Source organism: Sminthopsis crassicaudata, chromosome 4 (genome assembly GCF_048593235.1).
Source record: "Sminthopsis crassicaudata isolate SCR6 chromosome 4, ASM4859323v1, whole genome shotgun sequence".
Classification (NCBI taxonomy): Eukaryota; Metazoa; Chordata; class Mammalia; order Dasyuromorphia; family Dasyuridae; genus Sminthopsis; species Sminthopsis crassicaudata.
The window spans coordinates 286,389,692-286,410,407 of record NC_133620.1 but is presented as its reverse complement, the minus strand read 5'-3'; the positions used below and the strand labels follow the sequence as shown (position 1 = coordinate 286,410,407).

Sequence of the window (20,716 nt, the reverse complement as noted above, 5' to 3'; positions counted from 1 at the left end):
TCTTTAAGTGAAGGCTAAAGACTAAAAATAAATGGGAGTTATGTGACTACTGGGCTCCCTTACAACTCTGAAATTATTCAATTGAATATAATTACTCTTTGTAGTTAAGGATCATTGGGTATTTTTATTTTATTGTTGCCAAGGAATTCCTCACCAAGTAGTTATGGCTTCTGATGATGAGTCTCTCTTGGATTTAGTTAGTTGGTTATTTGGAAAGTAGACATACTATATCCCCAGGACCTTGGATGCCACTCAAAGACTTTCCAGCATGTTGGAACTGGCTAAAAGTCATAGCCATATTTTCTAAGTCCAGGATTCTTAACTGTGGATAGATTTAAGGAGATCCATGAAAGGAAAAAAATTCTCTATTTTTATTAGTCTTAACCTGAAATTTAATAGTTCTTTCAATTTTAAAAAAATATTATTTTGAGAAAGGGAACATAGTCTTTACCAGACTGCCACTGCACAAAAGAAGTTAGGCTCCTTTTAATCTCTAGGGTTCCTATCTCAGATTCTCCTACTTGCAATCTGTACAAATTTTTGCCCCTATCTTATTTCTTTGGATTCCCTATTTGTCCCAAAGTTATTACCATCTCTCTCCATGTCTCTCCCCCTTCTAATGATCTCCACTATTCAAAACATTGTTCTGATTCATTATACTAGCTGTAGGAAATACCTAGGTGGAACAGGTAGAACACTGAGGCCAGAATTAGGAATATCCAAGTTTAAATCCAGTCTTAGACACTTATTGACTGTGTGAGCCTGGGTGTATCATTTAGTCTCTGTTTGCTTCACTTTTCTCATCTGTAAAATGGAAATAATAATAGCATCTACCTCCCAGGTTGCTATGAGGATCAAATGAGATAATAATTGTAATATGCTTAGCACAATGCCAGGCACATGATTAGTACTTTTTAAATGTTAGATATTTTTGTTTTATTCTTATCCAATTTGGATGGTATAAATAGTAAAAAATAGGTGGCATTTATATAGCTCTTTAAAGTTTTAAAAAAAACTTTACATACATTATCATGTGAGAATTAAAATTGTCCAATCTACAGAGAGACCAAGGCAGGGTTCTGAGTCAATGACACTTTACTAAAGGTATCCTTTAATAAAATGGATCTTATATTTTCCTCACAATCTGAGATGCCCCCTTCTTCCAGGACTTTGTTTTTGTAGGTTTTTCCAAATATGCAAAAGAGGGAATGGTAAAATACAGAATCTCTTTAGTTGAAAGACCTTGCTCTTGAGAGTCAAAAATGACATTTAACAGGGGGATCAGAGATTGAATGAAGCACAGGGGCATCCCCACTAAGTGCTTATAAGATGGCCACTGCTCATATTGGACAAGAGAGATTGGTCTGGAGGTACAAAAATAAATTGTGGGACTTTTCAAAGCATTGAGTTATCCCATCCATCCTGGATTTGAACATGGAATTTTAGTAAAGCAGGATGGAGATATCTTTATTCATTCATTCATTCATTTATTAATTATCATAAATTTTTATTATAAATTTTATTTATATCATATCATACATCATTATATTTTATCATATTATATATGTATAAATAAATATTATTAAATAAATTTATTACAATAACTTTATTTTTCAAAGATAGTTTAAAACATTCGTTCTTGCAAAACCTTCCAATTTTTTCCAATTTTTCTCCCTCTTTTCCCCCATCCTTCCCCTAGACAGCAAAATAATCCAATATAGGTTAAACATGTATGATTCTTCTAAACATATTTCCACATTTGTCATGCTGCTCAAGAAAAATCATATCAAAAGAAAAAAATGAGAAAAAACCCTCCTATTTACATTGTATTATAGCATTTTAAATGCTAAAAAAATCAGATGAGACAGAGATGAGTTGGGGCTGGATTAGTCAGGGAAGGCTTCATGAAGGATGTCCCTTTCAGCTCTGATTTCAGTCCCTTCTCTTATGGAAAAAAAGATGGGAATTCAGAGGAGGAATCAAAGAGCCAAATGAAATGCAGTTGGCAGACCAAGTTCCAAACCTGTCAAAAATTATGCTAATCAATATCTCAAAGCTTATTTAAAGATGCACAGATACTAATAGATTGTTAGTGAAGTTGTGAAATGATCCAGACATTCTGGAGAGCAATCTGGAACTATGCCCAAAGGGCTGTAAAACTGTGCATATCCTTTGATCCAGTAGTGACATTTCTGAGTCTGTATCCCAACAAAATGTGCAGCTCTTTTTGTGGTAGCAAAGAATTGGAAGAGCAGTGGATGCCCATCAATTGGGGAATGTCTGAACAAGCTGAAGGTAATGGAATATTATTGTTCTATAAAAAATAACGAACAAGCTGATTTTAGAAAGGCCTAGACAGATTTACATGAACTGATGCTGAATGAAACAAGCAGAACCAAGAATACATTGTACACAATAATAGCAAGATTGTACAATGATCAGCTATGAAAGACTTGGTTCTTCTCAGTGGTTCAATGATCCAAGCAATCCCAGTAAATAGAATTTGGGCAGAAAATACCATCTGCATCCAAAAAAAGAACTGTGATGTTTGAATATGCTATGTTCATTTATTTTTTCTGATTTTTTTTCCCCTCTCCCATGCTTTTTCCTTTTGTTCTGATTTTTCTCTCCCAACATGATTCATAAAGCAATATGTATTAAAATGAAAACAAATAAAACAAATAACTTAAAGATGCACAAAGATTGGGGGATAGTCAATGGAAATTGAAGTTCCATCTTCATAATTTATGAAAAGTGCATAGTCTAGGACTTAGTTATGTAGAATAATGGTCAGATGGGTTTCTTTCTGACAGGGGAAGAGAGTAAATTCACATCATTATCTCTATTGAGAGAGTTTTTAAATATTAGGAAAAAACAGTCTTAGGCCCTGGCTTAAGAACTTTAACCCTTCATTTCATCATTGGTCCTTTGGGAGTCAAGATTGGTTTTGACATTAATCTGAAGTGTAATGTCTTGCAGTTTTAACATATTGTTAGTGGCTATCTAGCCCTGATGTGATGAGAAATATTCATAACAATCATAGGAAGTAGGTGCTGTGATTGTTATCTCCATTTTATAGATGAGGAAACTGAGGCAGAAAGAAATTAAACCCAAGGTCACACTGCTAGTTAGTGTCTGAGGAGAGTTGAGATTATGATTTTCTGACTCCAGACTTGGCACTCTATCCACTGCCTTATTTAGCTGCTCCTGAAACATGTGACTTTGGGCACTTTAATTTTCTTAACTCTAAAATAGGAACAATAATAATTGTAGTATTTACCTCATAAGAATGTGTTGTGAAGATCAAAGGAGATAATGGGACCAAATCCTCTGTCCCTCTAAAAGGTCATAGCTGAATGAGTCCTTACTGTTAGCAAAGGGTGAATGAGTTATCAGATCTAAAAGATACCTTGGGTACACTGAGTGATAGGAGGGGAAGGGAAATGTAACCCAAACTTCGCCTGCTTTCCAGGTGGATGCACCCCAGGGCAAGGCAACTGTTTGGCCCGAGTTGTCCTATCAAACAGTACACTCACTTCATTGGATGATGGCTTTTATTAAACTGTTGAGGTCATTGTTTGGGAAGGGCGGCAGCTTCAGAAGGCTTCCCTGGGGAGTCTCTGTGACTCCTCCCACTTTATTGGGAATGATCAGTAATTTTGGAACACTGGTGTTGAGGTGTTTTTCTCTCCTTCCCTTCCTCCTTCCCCCTCCCGCTCTGTTTCTCTATGTCTGTCTCTGCTTCTCTGTCTTTCTCTCCCCTTTCTCTTCTCTCTGTCTCTAAACCTCTATTTCTCTCTCTTCTTCCTTCTCTGTGTATCTCTTCTGTTTCTGTCTCTCTCTATCCCTTTGCTCCTCCCTCTCTCTCTTTCTCTGTCTCTCTGTCCTTTTTTGCCTCATATCTCTTCTCTGTTTTTGTTTCTCTGTCTCTGACTGTCTCTGCCTCTCTCTGTTTCTGTCTCTGTCTCTCTCTTCTAGCAGGCACCACAGTGGGGGAAGGTGGCATGTGGCAAGGCCAAGAAAACACCGCGAAAAAACCCTTTATAGATAAATGGCTGAACTCGAAGCAGGTTGCTTAGCAACTATGTCTAGGGCTGACAGATTAAAAATTCCTAAGAACTCATCCCTTGGAAGGGATTTTATTCTGAATTGATCTGAAGTAGTAAAGGGGAAAAATATCAGAACTAAAAGGGGCCTTAGAGATGATCTTGTCCAAACTCTGCATTTGACAGTTGAAACTGAAACTAATAGAGAAGTGACCTACTTCAGTTCATGCAACTAGGAAGGAGAAGGGATTCAATGCTGAGTCAGTGTGGGAACAGCTGAAGATCTCTAACTACAGAGCAGAGGGTCTAGGATCTACCCTCTGATGCTGCTTCTTCTTTACATGATGTGGGCTTCAGTTTCTTCCCTTTTAAAATAACAATAACATCTGACTCTGTGGCTCCATTTGGGATTTGCTATTACCTTCTCCAGCTCATTTGAGGAAACTGAGGCGAACAGGGCTAAATGACTTGCCCAGGGTCACACAGCTAGTAATGACCGAGGTCAGATTTGAATTTAGGAAGATGAGTCTTCCTGACTCTAGGATAGGGGCACTATGGTGCCTCCAATCACTGTATAAAAAGATTTTTGTATTAAATAGCCTCTTAGATGCCTTCCAGCTCTTCTGACTATAAAGAGATTCTTCTATCAATTATTCAACTTTTTTAAAGGGGCAAACTGAGGACTTATCCGAGTATTGGTTAGTAGATTGAATATTGAGGTACCTGGCTGTGTGACGCTGGCAAATCACTTAAGCCCAATTACCTCAGCTAAAAAAAAAAAAAAAAAAAAAAAAAAAAAAAAAGAATTGAAGTAACTTACAGTCCCAGTTAGGGGATTTTTTTTCTCAGTCTTGGAATAAGTAGGAGCTGCAGACAAAAGCTTCCTAGGGCATGTAGTTTTACTAATTTCTCATTTTCCTGGTTCGGCTTGGTTCACATCTGGTTTCCATGGTTCATACATTATGAGAATGGATCGGAAGTCAAATAGACCAGCTTCACATCCTTCCTTTGTGGCCAAATTAAACCTTTGGGGGAACTTCAGTTTCTCTTTTTATAAAATGGGAGATAGGAGATAGGGACAAGATCTATGACTCCCCAAAGAGAAACTACCGACTCTACCAAATACTAATATGGAACTAAATTTCCAAGAGGAACTTGACTAATGTGGGTCAGTACTGCCTGGGATGTGAGAGATTGTCAAGTACTTTCTAGGGCTGAAAATCACCTTAGGTGTCCACTTTTCACCCAACTCTCACCTGTGGTTCCAAAAAGCTGTAGCATGTCCAGTGGCCACACCTTCATAAACTATCTTAGAAGATGGGCTAAGTCAGGTTGAGGATAGCTGAAGGGCCACAATCCCCTCCATGTGTTAGGAGGGTGTTGTTTACCCCAAGCATGTCAAGACTTATCTCAATGGAATGGGTGGATGAGCACAATTTGTTCCAAAGGCCTCTTTTCTAATTAAAGCCTTAGTATTGCTTAGAGCAGTTGCAGAGTAGTTAAATGATTTGCTCAGGAATATAACCAAAGCTAGAATTTAATCCAGATCTTCCTAGTTTGGAATCCAGCTCTCTGTCCACCGCTTCTCCAGTAAAATGAGGAAAAGAAAGGGAATGAGATAGATTGGATTCAATGACCTTTAAGGTCCTTTCTAGCTCTAAATCTAAATTTCTAAATGCTGCTTCTCTTTGCATGGGACTCTGAGATTTGCTTAAAGCCCTAAATACCTTCCTTCATCTAAGCCTCCCAATGACCCTGGAAGGTAGGCATTCATCATAATGCCCATTTTACAGATGTGAAAATGAAGTCATAGTTAATATACAAGATTCAGTATGTGCCCTCCTGAATTTTTTCTTTTTCAGCAATGCTGAAGGGTTTGGAAGTCAGGTTTACGTTTATTCCACAGAGGAAGAGAGAAGCTCAGAGAGGTCAAAATTCCTTTCTTTGCTCAAGATCACACCTCTGAGAAAGGACCTTGTCTCTTCCAGCTCTCACTGTTCTCCAAAGCATCTGAGAGCCTGTTAGCTAGTTGATCTATTAGATATAGTTGCCATTTTCCAGTCATGTCTGACTCTCTGTGATCCCATTTGGGATTTTCTTGGCAGAGAAGTGGTTTATCATTTCTTTCTTGAGTGTGGACACACTATTTTACAGATAAGGAACTGGGCAACTAGCTAGTACAGTGGACAGGGTGCTAGGCCGGATGTCAGGAAGACCACATCTCCTGAGTTCCAATATAGCCTCAGATACTTAGTAGCTATGTTGACTCTGGGCAAGTCATTTAACTCTATCTCAGTTTTTCAAATATAAAAGGAGCTTGAAAAGGAAATAGCAAAGTAGTGCAATATCTTTGTCAAGGAAATCCCAAATGGGGTCATGAAAAATCTGAAATAACAAAAAGCTCTAACTCTATGAGCATACAGTGTGTGTATGAATATTTATTATCTATATCTATATCCACATCTATGTGTTTGTATATATGAAAATATAAAACATTTAAACATAGATATATAAATGCATATTTATATATTATATGGATACACACACACACACACACACATACACACACATATATATATATTTATTTAAATGTTTTACATTTTCCAGGTGAGAAGAGCTTAAGTGAATTACATAACTAGTAAAAGACAGAGTCTGGATTCAGCCCTTTTGCTTAAACTGAGGAAGTGAATCAACATGGCTCATATTATAATCCACTCCAAATCTTCCTTTCAAGATGCCACCATTACAAGTGCACAATTTCATTTAAGATTACCTCTTGTTTGCCTTTCTTTACCCTCCAGTCCAGCTGGAAGCCTTTTTTAGCTAAAATGCTTAATTACTTTCCCACTAGCTCAGGGAAGATTAAAAAGAGATTTTTGCCTTAACTTGGACAGAGTGAGGAAGAAGAAAGGAAATCTTATCTGGGAGATAATTCAACACAAGGATTCTTAATCTAGGTTCTATGTACTTGTTTTTGAAAAACATTTTAATATCATTGACTTCTTTTTGTAATCCTGTGCACTTTACTTGATGTCTTTAAAAACCATGATTTGAGAAGTGACCCATAGACTTCACCAGATTGCCAAATGGGTCTATGTTACCAAAAGAAAGCTTCCAGACTGCTAAACTATGGGGAAATTAGTTTCTCAGCTCCTCAGTAATTGCTAACACAATTGAGATATGTTATTGCCAATTCCCACAATTTCAGAGTCCAAAAATATAACCAAAAATAAAATATTTAGACTTTTCTTTCCATTCTCTTATCATGCTCTCCTTCCTCATGGATAATTGATTTAATTCATAGGTACTAGAACGGGCCTTGGGAAACAAGGAGTCCTGTGATCAAACAGTTAAGCTGATGTGGACATAATACTTTAAATGTATTATCTCATTTGCTTCTTACAACATCCTGTACTATAGTATAATGAGGCTTTAAAGGCTCTGTTTATTTATCATATTTCAGTCATATTTAACTCTGTGACCTCATCTGGGGTTTTCTTGGCAGAGATGCAGGAGGAGTTTGCCGCTTCCTTCTCCAGCTCATTTGACAGATGAGGAAACTGAGGCAAACAGGGTGAAATGACGTGCCCAAAGTCACACATTAATAACTGTCTTGAGGCCGGATTTGAATTCAGGAAGATATCTTTCTGATTCCAAGCCCAGCATTCTATCCATTGTTCCACCTAGCTGATTTGTAGCCAAAAGGGCCAGGGATGAAAGAAGCCAGGGAAAGCCCACCTCTCCTACGTCTCTGCCTTCAGCCTGGGCTTATCTTCAGTCTTGAGGTGAATACTGGTTCTATAAATACTCTTGCTGCCCTTCATTGATCTCTCTCCCTACCCCCTTCCATTTTGGGCCTGCTCAGAACCTGCAAGGGGCTCTGGACCAGAGTCTGGGCCTGGTTCCCAGGCAGGCTCATTGCTCTTACCACAATATAGCCCCAGGGACTGTCTCCAAAACTAGACGCGGGGGTGAGGCTATTTTGTTTATTCCTGGCACTGATTTTGAACAATAAGAATCTAATGAGATATTTTTCTTACTAAATCAATTTTACATATATATGTAGAGAGCTGAAACAAGAACCATCAATCACTTGGGGGTGGGGAAAGTAAGCTAATCAGTGAAGACATTGAAATACAAGATTCTTTATTTTCTGATGGCAAAGAGCAGAATCCTGAAAGTTTGATGCTTGGTGCTTCCCCTGTTTAATTATATCTGACTCTTTATGACCCCATCTGGAGTTTTCTTAGCAAAGATACTAGAGTGGTTTGCCATTTTCTTCTCAAGCTCATTTTACAGAGGAGGAAACTGAGGCAAACAGGATTAGGTGACTTGCCAGAGTCACCACTCACACACAAAGTGTCTGAGGCTGGATTTGAACCTAGCTCTTCTGGTATTCTATCCACTGTACCACCGTACTGCCCTGGTAGAAGAACGTAAATGGTAGTTTCACCCAATTGGCTACTATACTTCATGATACCTAATCCATACCACCATCGTCAGTGTTTCTTTGGTAATTTTTTCTCCTAATAGATGTAGGCAGTGGAGAGACATCTGTGGTAATGATCCCACATATCTCCTTTTAATATGAAAGATCATCTAGAATTTGAATTCGTCTTTCTTTGTGTCTGTCTCTTCTCTGTCTCTGCCTCTTTTCTTTCTCCCTCTCTCTCTCTCTCTCTGTATGTCCTTGTCTCTCTGTGTATCTATGTCTAGCTCTCTGTCTCTTGTGTCTGTTTCTCTTTCTCTTTGTCTTTGTGTGCGTGTACCTGCCTCTGTTTCTCTGAGTCTGATGTCTCTGTCTCTGTGTCTGTCTCTGTCTCATTGTGTGTCTGTCTGTCTCTGTCTCTGTGTACATTGTGTATGTGTGTGTGTGTTTGTCTTTCTCTTCTGTCTTCTTTCTCCTTCCCAGAGTCATACATACTCACATAACCTGGGATTGTTCCCCAAATCAACTATTGTGTGTTCTAATAAGCTCAGCCTTCACAATCAGTGGCTATAGTAGCAATATAATTTTTTTCCTTTTTACAGATGAGGAAAACAGATACTAAGAGATGAAGTTACTTGCCTAAAGTACAGTCAAGCTGAAACTAGAACCCAGATCTCATGACTGAACTCATAAAATTATAGACTATTATTGGATTTTTTCCTGGTTTTTAAAATAACATTTTCTTTTTCAAAATATTTATATAAAGATAGTTTTCATTATTCACCTCTGCAAAATCTTATGTTCCAAATTGTCTCCCTCTCTTCCTTCCTCCCTCCTCCTCTACACAGCCAGCAAATCAATAAAGGTTAAATATGTACAATTCTTCTAAATATATTTCCATATTTGTGATGCTATGCAAGAAAAATTGGTTCAAAGGGGAAGAAAGAGAAAAAAAAAAGCAAACAAACAACAACCCTCTCCCCCCACAAATGATGAAAATACTATGCTTTGATCCTCATTCAGTCTCTATAGTTCTATCTGAATGCAGATGGGTCTTCCCCAAGTCTATTAGAATTGCCTTGACTCTCCTTATTATTGAAAAAAGCCAACTTCATCACAGTTGGTCATCACATAATCCTTTTGCTGCTGTGTACAATGTTCTTTTGGTACTACTCACATCACTTAGCATCAGTTCATGTAAGCCTTTCCAAGCTTTTCTGAAATCAGCCTGCTCATCATTTCGTATATAACAGTAATATTCCATTACATTCATATATTATAAGTTATTCAGCCAATCATCAAATGAGGGGCATCCACCCACTTTCCATTTCCTTGCCACTACACAAAAAAAGGAAGCTACAAACATTTTTGCACATGTGGGTCCTTTTCCTTTTTTTAATCATTTTTTTGGGATACAGGCCCAGTAGAGACACTGCTGGATCAAAGGATATACACAGTTTGATAACCCTTTGGGCATAGTTCCAAATTGCTCTCCAGAATGGTTGGATCAGTTCACAACTCCAATAAAAATACATTAATGTTCCAGTTTTCCCCCCTCCCCTCCATCATTTATCATGATCTTTTCCTGTCATCTTAGCCAATACAGAATATTATTGTAGGGGCAGGGAGATGGCCCAGTGGATAGAGGACAAGCCCTGAAGTCAGGAGAACCAGAGTTCAAATCTAGCCTCAGGCACTTAACACTTCTAGCTGTGTGTCCCTGGTCAAGTCACTTAAAGCCAACTATCTCAGCAAAAAAAAGAATATTATTGTAAGCATAGCCAGAGTTTCCAGGCAAATCTGGAACATTTTCTGTGAGACTCTCCAAAATGGTGGAAAGAATGCTGATGCAAATCTATAATTTCCATACATGTAGAATATAGAGATATGTATGTGTATTTATGCATATAGACATATATAGATACATATACATGCATATATCTACATTATCTATCTATCCATCAAATATTTAATTTTCTCCATTTATTTTGTTTTCCCTAAATAGAATGAAAGTTTCTTGAGAGTAGAAATTGTTTCTTTATCCTTTAGGTCTTTGTATTCCCCAGCATCTGGCACATATTAGACACCTAATGCATGTTTATTGAATGAATGTATTTGGTTAGAAGGCATCTTAAAAACTAGTGTCCCCCATCTAGTCCTCCCCCCTTATTTTCCAAAGGAAGAAACTAAATCTCAGAGAAGGTACCTGCAGGTAAAGGGAATTTTCCTCCACCAACATTGGGATGTGACCCTTAGTAAAACAGAATTCAAGGAAAGGTTCCCTTCTTTTTCACAATCCTTATAAAAAGGGGAAAACATAAACCCTAAACTGAAAGATCCACCCACTTAGCTTCCAGTTGAATCCAACCTTTCAGGATTCTGAAGGCACGTTGGGAAGAGGTCATTAGGGGTGTAGTGAGAACTACTAGCAAAGAATCCAGAAAAAGAGGGGTGACCGCACCCTGAGTGTGGGCAGGCAGCTTGTCTGTCTTCTCAGGTGGGTCCCAGATATGAGCACACACCTAGGTATCTGTACTCTCTAGTTGTTTAATTACATTAAAGATTGTCTTCCTGCCTTCCCTTCAGGGCCAGGAGGGGAAAATTGCTTATTTGTAGTCATACTTATAAACAACCTATTCATTGTCATCCTAGCCTTCATGCTTTTAGCAACCCAGTACTTTCCTGCATTGTCTTAATCACCAACATTTCCAAGATGCTTTGGACCACAAGGGACAGAAGGGATCTTAGTAATCATTTAATTTTGTTGCCTTGTTTGAGAGATAAGGAAGGTAAGAATGAAGGAAAGGAAGTTCCTATAAAAATTTTAGGAACAGGACTGGAGTCAAATCCAGGTGCTACCTCCAAATTCAGGGCTCTTTCCACTGCACTGCATAGTTAATCCAAGTAAGGATTGTTATTCATCTCTGGAGGGAAACCAAATGAGGCACTCTCACTTTAAAGATCTAATTTAGACTCTTGGTCACCCAGCATTGGAAGGGACCTCAGGTACCATCTAATTCAATTGCCTCACTTTGCTGATTAAAAAAAAAAAAAAATGGACCTAGAGAAGAAAGTGATTTTAATCATATAGGAAGTAAGACACAGAGAACTCAGAATTTGAACTCAGAACCTTTAATTCCAATTCTTACTATGTTGCCTTTCATATGTTTCCTGGAAGATATGTGAGATAATAAAAAGCACTAGATGGGTTTTTTTGTCCTAAATTTACCAGTGATTCACTGTGTGACCCTTTGGTAAATCACATTACTTCTTCAAAGATTAGTTTCTTCATCTGTAATTTGGAAACAATTTGGGCTCTGCTTGTCTTTATAGGGTTGCTATCTAGGTCAAATATGCAGAAGTGCTGAATCCCCCCAATTATTGTAATTCCAAGACTCTCCCAATGCAGGCCATCAAATATTGGGGCTCAGAGTTGGCAAAAATATATTGGGATTTGGGGCTGGCATTATAACATAATTTGTAAGACTTAGACACTCCCCATATTAAGATGTAAAGATTTTATTACACTGCTAATTTAAAATTTTTTTTTGTTTTGTGCATTTTTATTTATTTATTTATTTAGAAATTTTCCCTCACAGTATATATGCATGAGTAATTTTTTTTATAATATTATCCCTTGTATTCATTTTTCCAAATTATCCCCCCCTTCCCTGCCTCCCCCCCATGACAGGCAATCCCATACATTTTACATGTGTTACAATATAACCTAGATACAATATATGTTACACTGCTAATTTTTAAAAGGGAGTTAGAATTCACATTTAAACAGGGGAAAAACCCAATAACAAGGGGAAAGACATTTTTAAGGCAGATTGAGTTCCTGCTATAACAAGAAGAAAGACACTATAAAGCAGGCAAAATTCCTAAAGAATTTGCTGCCATAAGGTGGCAGGTCCTAATAAATTCAGAGAGGATTCTGCCATTGACTGGCAGGCTAACCTTAAAGGGAGTTAGCCTCCAAAAAGGAATTAGCAGAAAAAGTGGAATACCAGTAGGTGCTTTTATAGAAGAAAGATAATTTCTGGGGTTGACATCTATAACTTGGCCTTCTGATCTAAGGGACACAGTAACTATAGGGTCATGATACTTTTGTTAATACAAGGAATTTGACAAGGAATTCCACTAGGGCCTACTGCAATAAAGCCTTGCTTAAGACAAAAAAAGGTCCACTTAAAATAATCCTTTAAGTGCTCCTCCCTGCTTGCTTCTGGGAGTAGCTCTTTCCCATTAATGCTCCTCTCTAAGGCCTACCCAACTACTAAAGTCATGGAGCCTTTTTGTTTATTCACTCCATCAAGATAATGGATATGAAAGTTTTAAAACGATAATGCTTATATAAATGCAAGGAATGATTATTAGTCTTGGTTCTGGTACTCACTTGCTTTGTTAACACTGGACAAATGCTTAAACTTTCTGGTTTTTGGTTTCTATCTCTAGAATCACTGGTGTCCTGATTTATGGGACTATTTGTAAGGACAACAGGAGTTACTATATTATGATGTTGTCTTATATAGGAATCACATGAATTTAGAATCATAGGAATAATGAGTCAGAAGTTATCGCACAGGTCATTTTGTGAGACTCTCCCACCCAATGCTGGAATCTTCTCTATAGCATCACTAACAGGATATCCATTTTCTATTGGAACCCTTCTCATGACAGGAAGTTCATTATTTTGTTAAAAGATAGCTAGAATTGTTATAATTGGGATTTTTACAATGTTTTAAAGTTTACATAGTACTTTCTTCATATTTTCATTTGAATCTCATTGATGCAGTTAGTGGCAGTGCAGAGAGTTGAGTGTGAGAATTCCCTTCTGGTCCTGGCAGGTTCAAAGTGAAAGAATTCACAAATCTGAAAAGTTTGACTGACAAAAGGAAAGTTTTATTGGCACTGAGATGCATTAGTGTTAACACCTCTGTTTATTTCTCTGCTAGGACCTTTATCTCTCTGCCAGGACTGACTTCTCAGTGCCAATAAAACTTTCCTTCTTTGAGGGGTTCGTGAATTCTTTCACGTTGAACCTGCTCCTATCAGAAAGGGATTCTTACACCTCAACTCTCTGCACTGCCACTAACCACATCATCATAATAACCCAATGAGGTTGACTGGCAGCAGGGTGGATCAATGAATAGATTTAAAAGTTGGGTCTGGATTCAGAAAGACCTGAATTAAATCCAATGTGTAAAATGGGGGGAGGCGGGAGAATAATTGTTCTTACATTGCAGTACTCCCTGGCTAGTATGGAAGACATGTGTTCAATCCTGCCTCTTTTGTGATCTCCGAGAAGTCATTTAACATTTTTTTGGCCACAGTTTCCTCATGTGTAAAATGAGAAGGTTGAACTCCAAAGTCCTGTCTACCTCTTCATGATCTCACAGACTTTTCTATGGGTTTTTCTTGGCAAAGATATTAGAGGTGGTTTTTTTTGTTTGTTTGTTTTGTTTTTTTTTTTTTGCCATTTCCTTCTCCAGTATGTCCCTATAAAACAGATAAGGAACTAAGACATACAGCCAGGGTCACCTAGCTAGTAAGCTTCTGAGCCTGAGGAATTCAGATCTTCCTGATCAAGCCCAGTGCTCTATCCACTGCACCCACCACCTAGCTCCCCAAGAAGTTATTTAATATCTACTATGGGCAAATCATTGTACTAAGTGCTACGGGAATGAATAAAATACGATTTCTTCCCTAAAGGAGCTCATATTCTAAAAAGAGTATAAGATACCAACAGATATAACTGCATTCTAAGCTGGGCCCAGCTAAGCCAATTTCCTGTTGTTCAGTTGCATTTAATCATGTTATCACTTTTTCTGACCCCATTTGGAGTTTCCTTGGCAGAGATACTGGAGTGACTAATCATTTCCTTCTCCAGCTCATTTTACAAATAAGGAAATTGAGGCAAACAAAATTAAGTGATTTACTGAGGGCCTCTCAGCTAGGAAGTGTTTGAGACAGGGTTTAATCCACATTTTCTGACCTCAGAAAAGGAGGAGAGGAAAGAGTGAGACTATGTAATTATATTAATCAAGCTTAGTCCCAGAGAAGAGATAAGAAAAGTCAGCTCCTTCCATATTTGGAAAATGATGGGGAATGATGGGTATGGAATTCTGCATACACTGTCAGATCTGCTTAATACATTGTATGAGTTTGATAAATGGCTCTTTTTTTTTTTTTCAATTTTCATTTTTTTAATACAATTTTTGATTTTATGTAACCATTTTAGTCATGTCTGACTCTTTGTGACCCCATATGGGCTATTGTTGGAATGGTTTGTCATTTCCTTCTCTAGCTGCTTTTACAGATGAGGAAACTGAGTCAAACAGAGTTAAGTGACTTATCAAGGCTTGAACAGATGGAAAGTATCTGAGGTAGATTTGAATTCAGATGAGTTTTCCTGGCTCCAGGCTTGGCATCTTATTCATGTGTCCCTACCTGCTCCTACCATTTTTTTTAAGTAATAGCTGACATTTCTATAACCCCCCCACAAATGGTATGGTTGTTGTATATATTCTTTCCTCAGTTCTGTTCATTTCATTTGCATCAATTCATATTTTGTACAAATGAGTCCTTTTCATCTTTCTTTGATCTCTTTAGAGTATATACCTAATAATGGTATTGCTGGGTCAAAGGGAAAGCACAGTTTAATAGTTTTTGGGCATAGTAATAAATTAAAAAATATATTGATAATTGTGTTTTGGTAAAATTTATTTCCTTTGTATTTTATGCATTAAAAACATTCTGAGTGGTGCAATGAATAAAGTACCAGTCCTGGAATAAGGAAGACCTGAGTTCACATATGACCTCAGGACCTTACCAGCTCTGTGACTCTGGGCAAATCACACCACCAATTTTCTTCTTCTTCTTCTTTTTTTTTTTTTTTTAATGTTAAACATGGTAGAAATGTATGTTAAATCTGGGGTAGCTAGGTGGTGCAGTGGAAAGAGCACCAGCTCTAAAGTCAGGAGTACTTGAGTTCAAATCTGGCCTCAGACACCTAACACTTCTTAGTTATGTGACCCTAGTTAAGTCACTTAACCCCAATTGCCTCAAGAAAAAAAAGAAATATATGATAAATCCAATATATGCATACATATTTATACAATTATCTTACTGCTGAAAAATCAAATCAAATCAGGAAGAAAATGAAAAAGAAAATAAAATGAAAGCAAACAACAAAAAGAGTGAAAATGCTATGTTGTAAATCACACTCAGTTCCCATAGTCCTCTCTCTGGGTACAAATGGCTGTCTTCATCACAAGATCATTGGAACTGACACACCACCAATTTTCTTGGAAAAAAGAATTTTTTCTGCGAAGAGACCCAGAGGCTTCACTAGACCGTCAAAGAGGTCTATATCATAAAAACAAGTTCAGAACCCCTACTTTAGATAGACCAGCTTTCCATGAATATCCGTAATAATAGATAACCTACATAATAACCATAATATTTATATGTTGCTGTTCAGTCATATCTGATTCTTCATGATTCTGTGGACTTCTGACAAAGATTTTGGAGATGTTTGCCATTTCTTTCTCTAGTGTATCAAGGCAGACAGAAGTTGTGACATACCCAATGTCACATAGCTAGAACATTTCTGGGGCTGAATTTGAACTCACACTGAGCCTACTAACTCTATCCACTGTGTTACTTAATTGCTCATTTTATATAGCATCTCATTAATTTTTACAAAACAAGGTCTATAAATCATTGAAGCTAAATTGAATATAAACATGATCTACAATGTGGTATAGTGCCAGGAAAGAGAAAGGAAGAATGATTTCTCCATAGAGATTCTTATTAATCAGTAAAGGATTCATGAAGGAGCTGGGACTTAAACTGAATCTTGAAGGATGAGATGGTTTAGGATAAAAGGAAGGAGCAGGTAGTGGAGAGAATGGTGTGAGCAAAAGGGCAGATGTGAAGATGAGGGTGTCCCTGTATAAGGGACAGATTCTGGATATATGGTTTCACTGATATTCAATCCCTCTATCATGTATTTTATGATTATATATAATTTATAATCTCGGAGATTTCCTGAAGAAATGAGAGATTAAGTGATTTGCCCAGGATTGCATAATCAGTTCAGGTAAGAGAAGGGACCTGAAATCAATACTACTTGGCTTCTAAGTCGACTCTTCAATCACTAAATCATGCTCACTATTCAGTAAAAGGTAGTAAAAAGATGTTGTTTTGAAGAAAGTGAGATAGGGTTGTCTAGGTGTGGTGGGGCCAGATCATGGAGAGACTTGATCTTCTAATCTTCTAATCAATTGTTTGTTGATTAATTGATTGCCCTTGAAAGCCAGAAATTATTTCAGGACACTCTCCATCTTGGGGCACTTTGATATTGATCATCCTTCCTTTGTTTTTACCTTAGATGAGTATCTCAAAGTCTTAAACACTGGTGTGGCAGAGGTCAGGAAGTCCTTTCTGGGGCCATTTTCTCCTTCCTGCAAGATGGTCCAGATGATGAAGCAGTTTCTGTATCGAGTCCTGCCTGAGGATTCCTACAAGTTGGCGACAGGAAGGCTCCATGTGGCCCTTACACGGGTGACAGATGGGGAGAATGTAGTGGTGTCGGAATTTACTTCCAAGGAAGAGCTCATTGAGGTAAAGGTGCTAAAATGCACTGGGGTCGGGCTGGAAGATGGGTTCTGATCAGATTTGTTCCAGGAAAAAAACACAGGGGTTTCCTGACTACTTGGTTTTTCTTTTCTTTCAAGAAGCTTGTATTTTCTCTCTATTCCAATAGCCATCATTGGAAAAACAAATGAAAAAGAAAAATCTTCAAACAAATACACATCATCTTTAAATATTTCAAAAATAGAAGTCAGCTAAAGACCCAAAGAAACCATTCTTTAAAAAAAATTTTTCATTTAATTTACATTTTAAATTTAAAAGTAGCTCTTTTCTCTCCAATCCACCCACAATTGAAAAAGAAAAGAAAAATAAAACCACAAAAACAAATATGCACAATCAAGTAAAACAAATCCTCAAATTATCTCCAAACATGTTTCATTTTCTATCTTGAAGCTTCACTCCCCTCCCTCCTCTCTCTCTCTCTCCCTCAGAATTTGGGTTCATAATTCATCAGTTCTCTGAAATCATGGTTGTTTATTGCATTATACATAATTCTTTAAGTCTTTCACAGTTGTTGGTTCATTTTTTGTTATTGAATCAATTGTTCTGTTTTTCCTCCCTTTACTCTGTATCTGTTTATACAGATCTTCCCGGGTTTCTCTTAAACTGTCCCTTTCATCATTATTTATGATTCAATAATATTTTAGGATGTCCATTATGATTTCTATGGCTACTCAGCCATTCCCCCTGCCCCCCAACTGATGGGTACTCCCTTAATTTCCAGTTCTTTGCCACTAAAAAAAGAGTTGCTATAAACACACACACACACACACACACACACATACACATATATATAGTTTTGAATGTATGTGAATATATATGTATGTATTTGGTGTGCCTAAATATGTATTTGATATATATATGTATTATATATTTTTATATAATTTGGTGGAGATATATATATATATATATATATATATATATATATATATATATATATATATATTCTTTCCCTCTTTCTTTGATTACTTTGGAGTAAGGAATTTCTATTTGTTCCCTCATATGTCCCTTATTACTGATCATGACTGCTTTCTACCAATTTCTCTTTGTTTCCATAAGCCCCTGAGACCAGGAGAGGACTCTCCCTTGTTTCTCTTGGCCTTGGCTACAGTGTGGCTCCCCTGAGAAAATAGCCAGGGAAAAGGACCCTTCTCTCTCTCTCTCAGGGACATTTGTTAATGAGACTGAATTATTGCTGCAATAGGTTGCACTTTGCAAGAGACAGGATTCAGTAGTGGGTATGGGATGGGCTTTGGCATCAGAAAAAGCTAGGTTGAGGACCTGTGAATCTAGGTAAGTCTTTTTGCCTTTTAGAACCCCAGGCAACTCTCTCAAGAGTGTATTACAGGGGCAGCCAGATGGGTGTAGAGGATAGAGCTCTGGTCTTAGAGTCAGGAGGTCCTGAGTTCAAATCCAATTGAGACATTCAATACTTCCTAGCTGTGGGACCCTGGGCAAGTTACTTAACCCCAATTGCCTTGCCTGAATAAATAAATAAAATAAAGTACAAACTTCCTTTGTTAAAAAAAAAAAAAAAAAAAACCCACTATATTACAGTTTTTATCTCTGCCATAAAACAATGTGTATTTTAAAATAAACTAAAAAAAATGCATGGATAGGAGGAGTTTTTTCACCCAATAATTCCCTAAGTCCTATACCCATAAAATCAAGTAAAATCTCTATTCCTGTCAAGATTCAAATATCTACATTATTCCTAACTTCTAAATCTATGAAAATGTAAACAATATCCAAATAAATCTTTGTATGCTTAAAAAAAAGAATATGTTACAGGTAAGTAGCTCATCTGAATAAATAGAGGCAGTTTCTACAATGTCAGCTTCCTACATTAATGAAATCACAAATCTGGAACCCTCCAAACTTGTCCTTGTGCTGAGTTAATTGAATTATTTAAAGGGAATCATGTTCTCAGTGATGTGGGTACTCCCACTATTTATACATCTCTTCTTTTCTGGTGTGATGTGTTTCTTTTGTTCATGAGTTTCTTTTAAATTTCCCACCACAGCTCCACTCAACATATTGGAGGACTTCCTCTGGTTATTTTCCTTTTTAAAAAAATTTTTTTTCAGTTACATGTAAAAAAAAAATTTGTTTTGCATCCTTTTTTAAATTTTGAGCTCCAAAATTTTTTCCTCCTTCCTGACCCAAGAAGTCAAGCAATTTGATATAGATTATACATATGTAGCCACATAAAACATTTCCCTATTAACCATGTTGCCAGCACCCCCCCAAAAAAAACAAGAATAATAAAGTAAAAAATATGCTTTAATCTGTATCTATTCTCCACCAGTTCTTTGAAGGTTGATGATATCTTAAAAATAAATCCTTTGGTTTATCTTGGATCAATATATTGCTGAGAATAGTGAAATAATTCATAGATCATACAATAATATTGTTCTCTTGGTTCTACTCATTTCACTTTGTATCAGTTCATATAAATCTTCTCAGGTCTTTTCTGAAAGCATCTTTCTCATAACTTCTTATCGCACAAAAGTATTCTATCACAATCATATCCTGAATTGTTTAGCTATTCCCCAATTAATGGGATGCCCTGAAATTTCTAATTCTTTGCCTCTCTGAGACCATTGCAACACTCATGCCACTCTTCTGTTATCCTTTTTCGTCCATATATGACTTGTCCATTTCCGATTCTAATTCTTTTTTTTTTTTAATTTTTTATTATATATATATTTTTATAATATTATCCCTTGTATTCACCATTCTAATTCTTGATTAATCTGTAAAATAGGAGCATGGACTAGATGATCTCAACGGTCTCCTTTAGTTCTGAATTCAGTTCTTTTATGATATTACTTGAATATACATCTTCATTGGAAATATGCATCCACCTGCTTATACTAACTATAAATTGCCTCCTGTGCCCTCTCCACAGGCATTGTACTGTAGCTGCTTTATACCTGTATACTGTGGCCTCATTCCACCAACTTACCGGGGTGAGGTGAGTACCCCTCAAGTACTTCCATAGGCTTTTCATAGGGGAAGAGTTTGGGAAGAGGGGAAGTCAATGTTTTCAATAAGCATTTATTAGGAACCTACTGTGTTTAGAGCACTGTGTGTCTGGGAGACATCATAAGAGGATTGTTTTAGGGTTAGAAAAAGGTCTAAGAAGAGATTATTTAGTCTAATCTGCTCACTTTCCAGAGAAACAAGCTAAGGCCAAGAGATGACAAGGGACTCATCTGTGATAGAAACATAAGAGATTGGATCTGAATCCAGGTTTTCCTGGATCCAAATCCAGCACTTCAGCTGCAAACCATGAGATAAATAGTTTCTTGCATTCATGGAGCATTATATTCTAGTAGGGGGACTTGACAAAAACACAAAGAGGCAACAGGTGGCTCAGTGGATGCAGTATTGGTCTTGGTGGCAGGAAGACCTGAGTTCAAATCTAGCTCCAGATCTTTACTAGAGGTGTAACCCTGAGCAAGTCACTTAACCTCTGCTTGCCATAGTTTTCCCAACTATCAAATGGAGATACTAATAGCACCTACTTCCCAGGATTGTTTTAAGGCTCAAATGAGATTATAGTTGTAAAGTGCTT

At 37.2% G+C, this 20,716-nt stretch overlaps 1 protein-coding gene across 1 annotated transcript in view; it reads left to right on the top strand.

The window, feature by feature from the left end:
- Positions 1-20,716, top strand: part of PNPLA1 (patatin like domain 1, omega-hydroxyceramide transacylase) — a 72,519-nt gene that overhangs the window by 18,360 nt on the left and 33,443 nt on the right. Inside the window, exons 2-3 of the mRNA XM_074311123.1 lie at positions 16,874-17,106; positions 20,048-20,113. Coding sequence (XP_074167224.1) covers positions 16,874-17,106; positions 20,048-20,113 — 299 coding nt within the window. The remainder of the gene's footprint in view (positions 1-16,873; positions 17,107-20,047; positions 20,114-20,716) is intronic.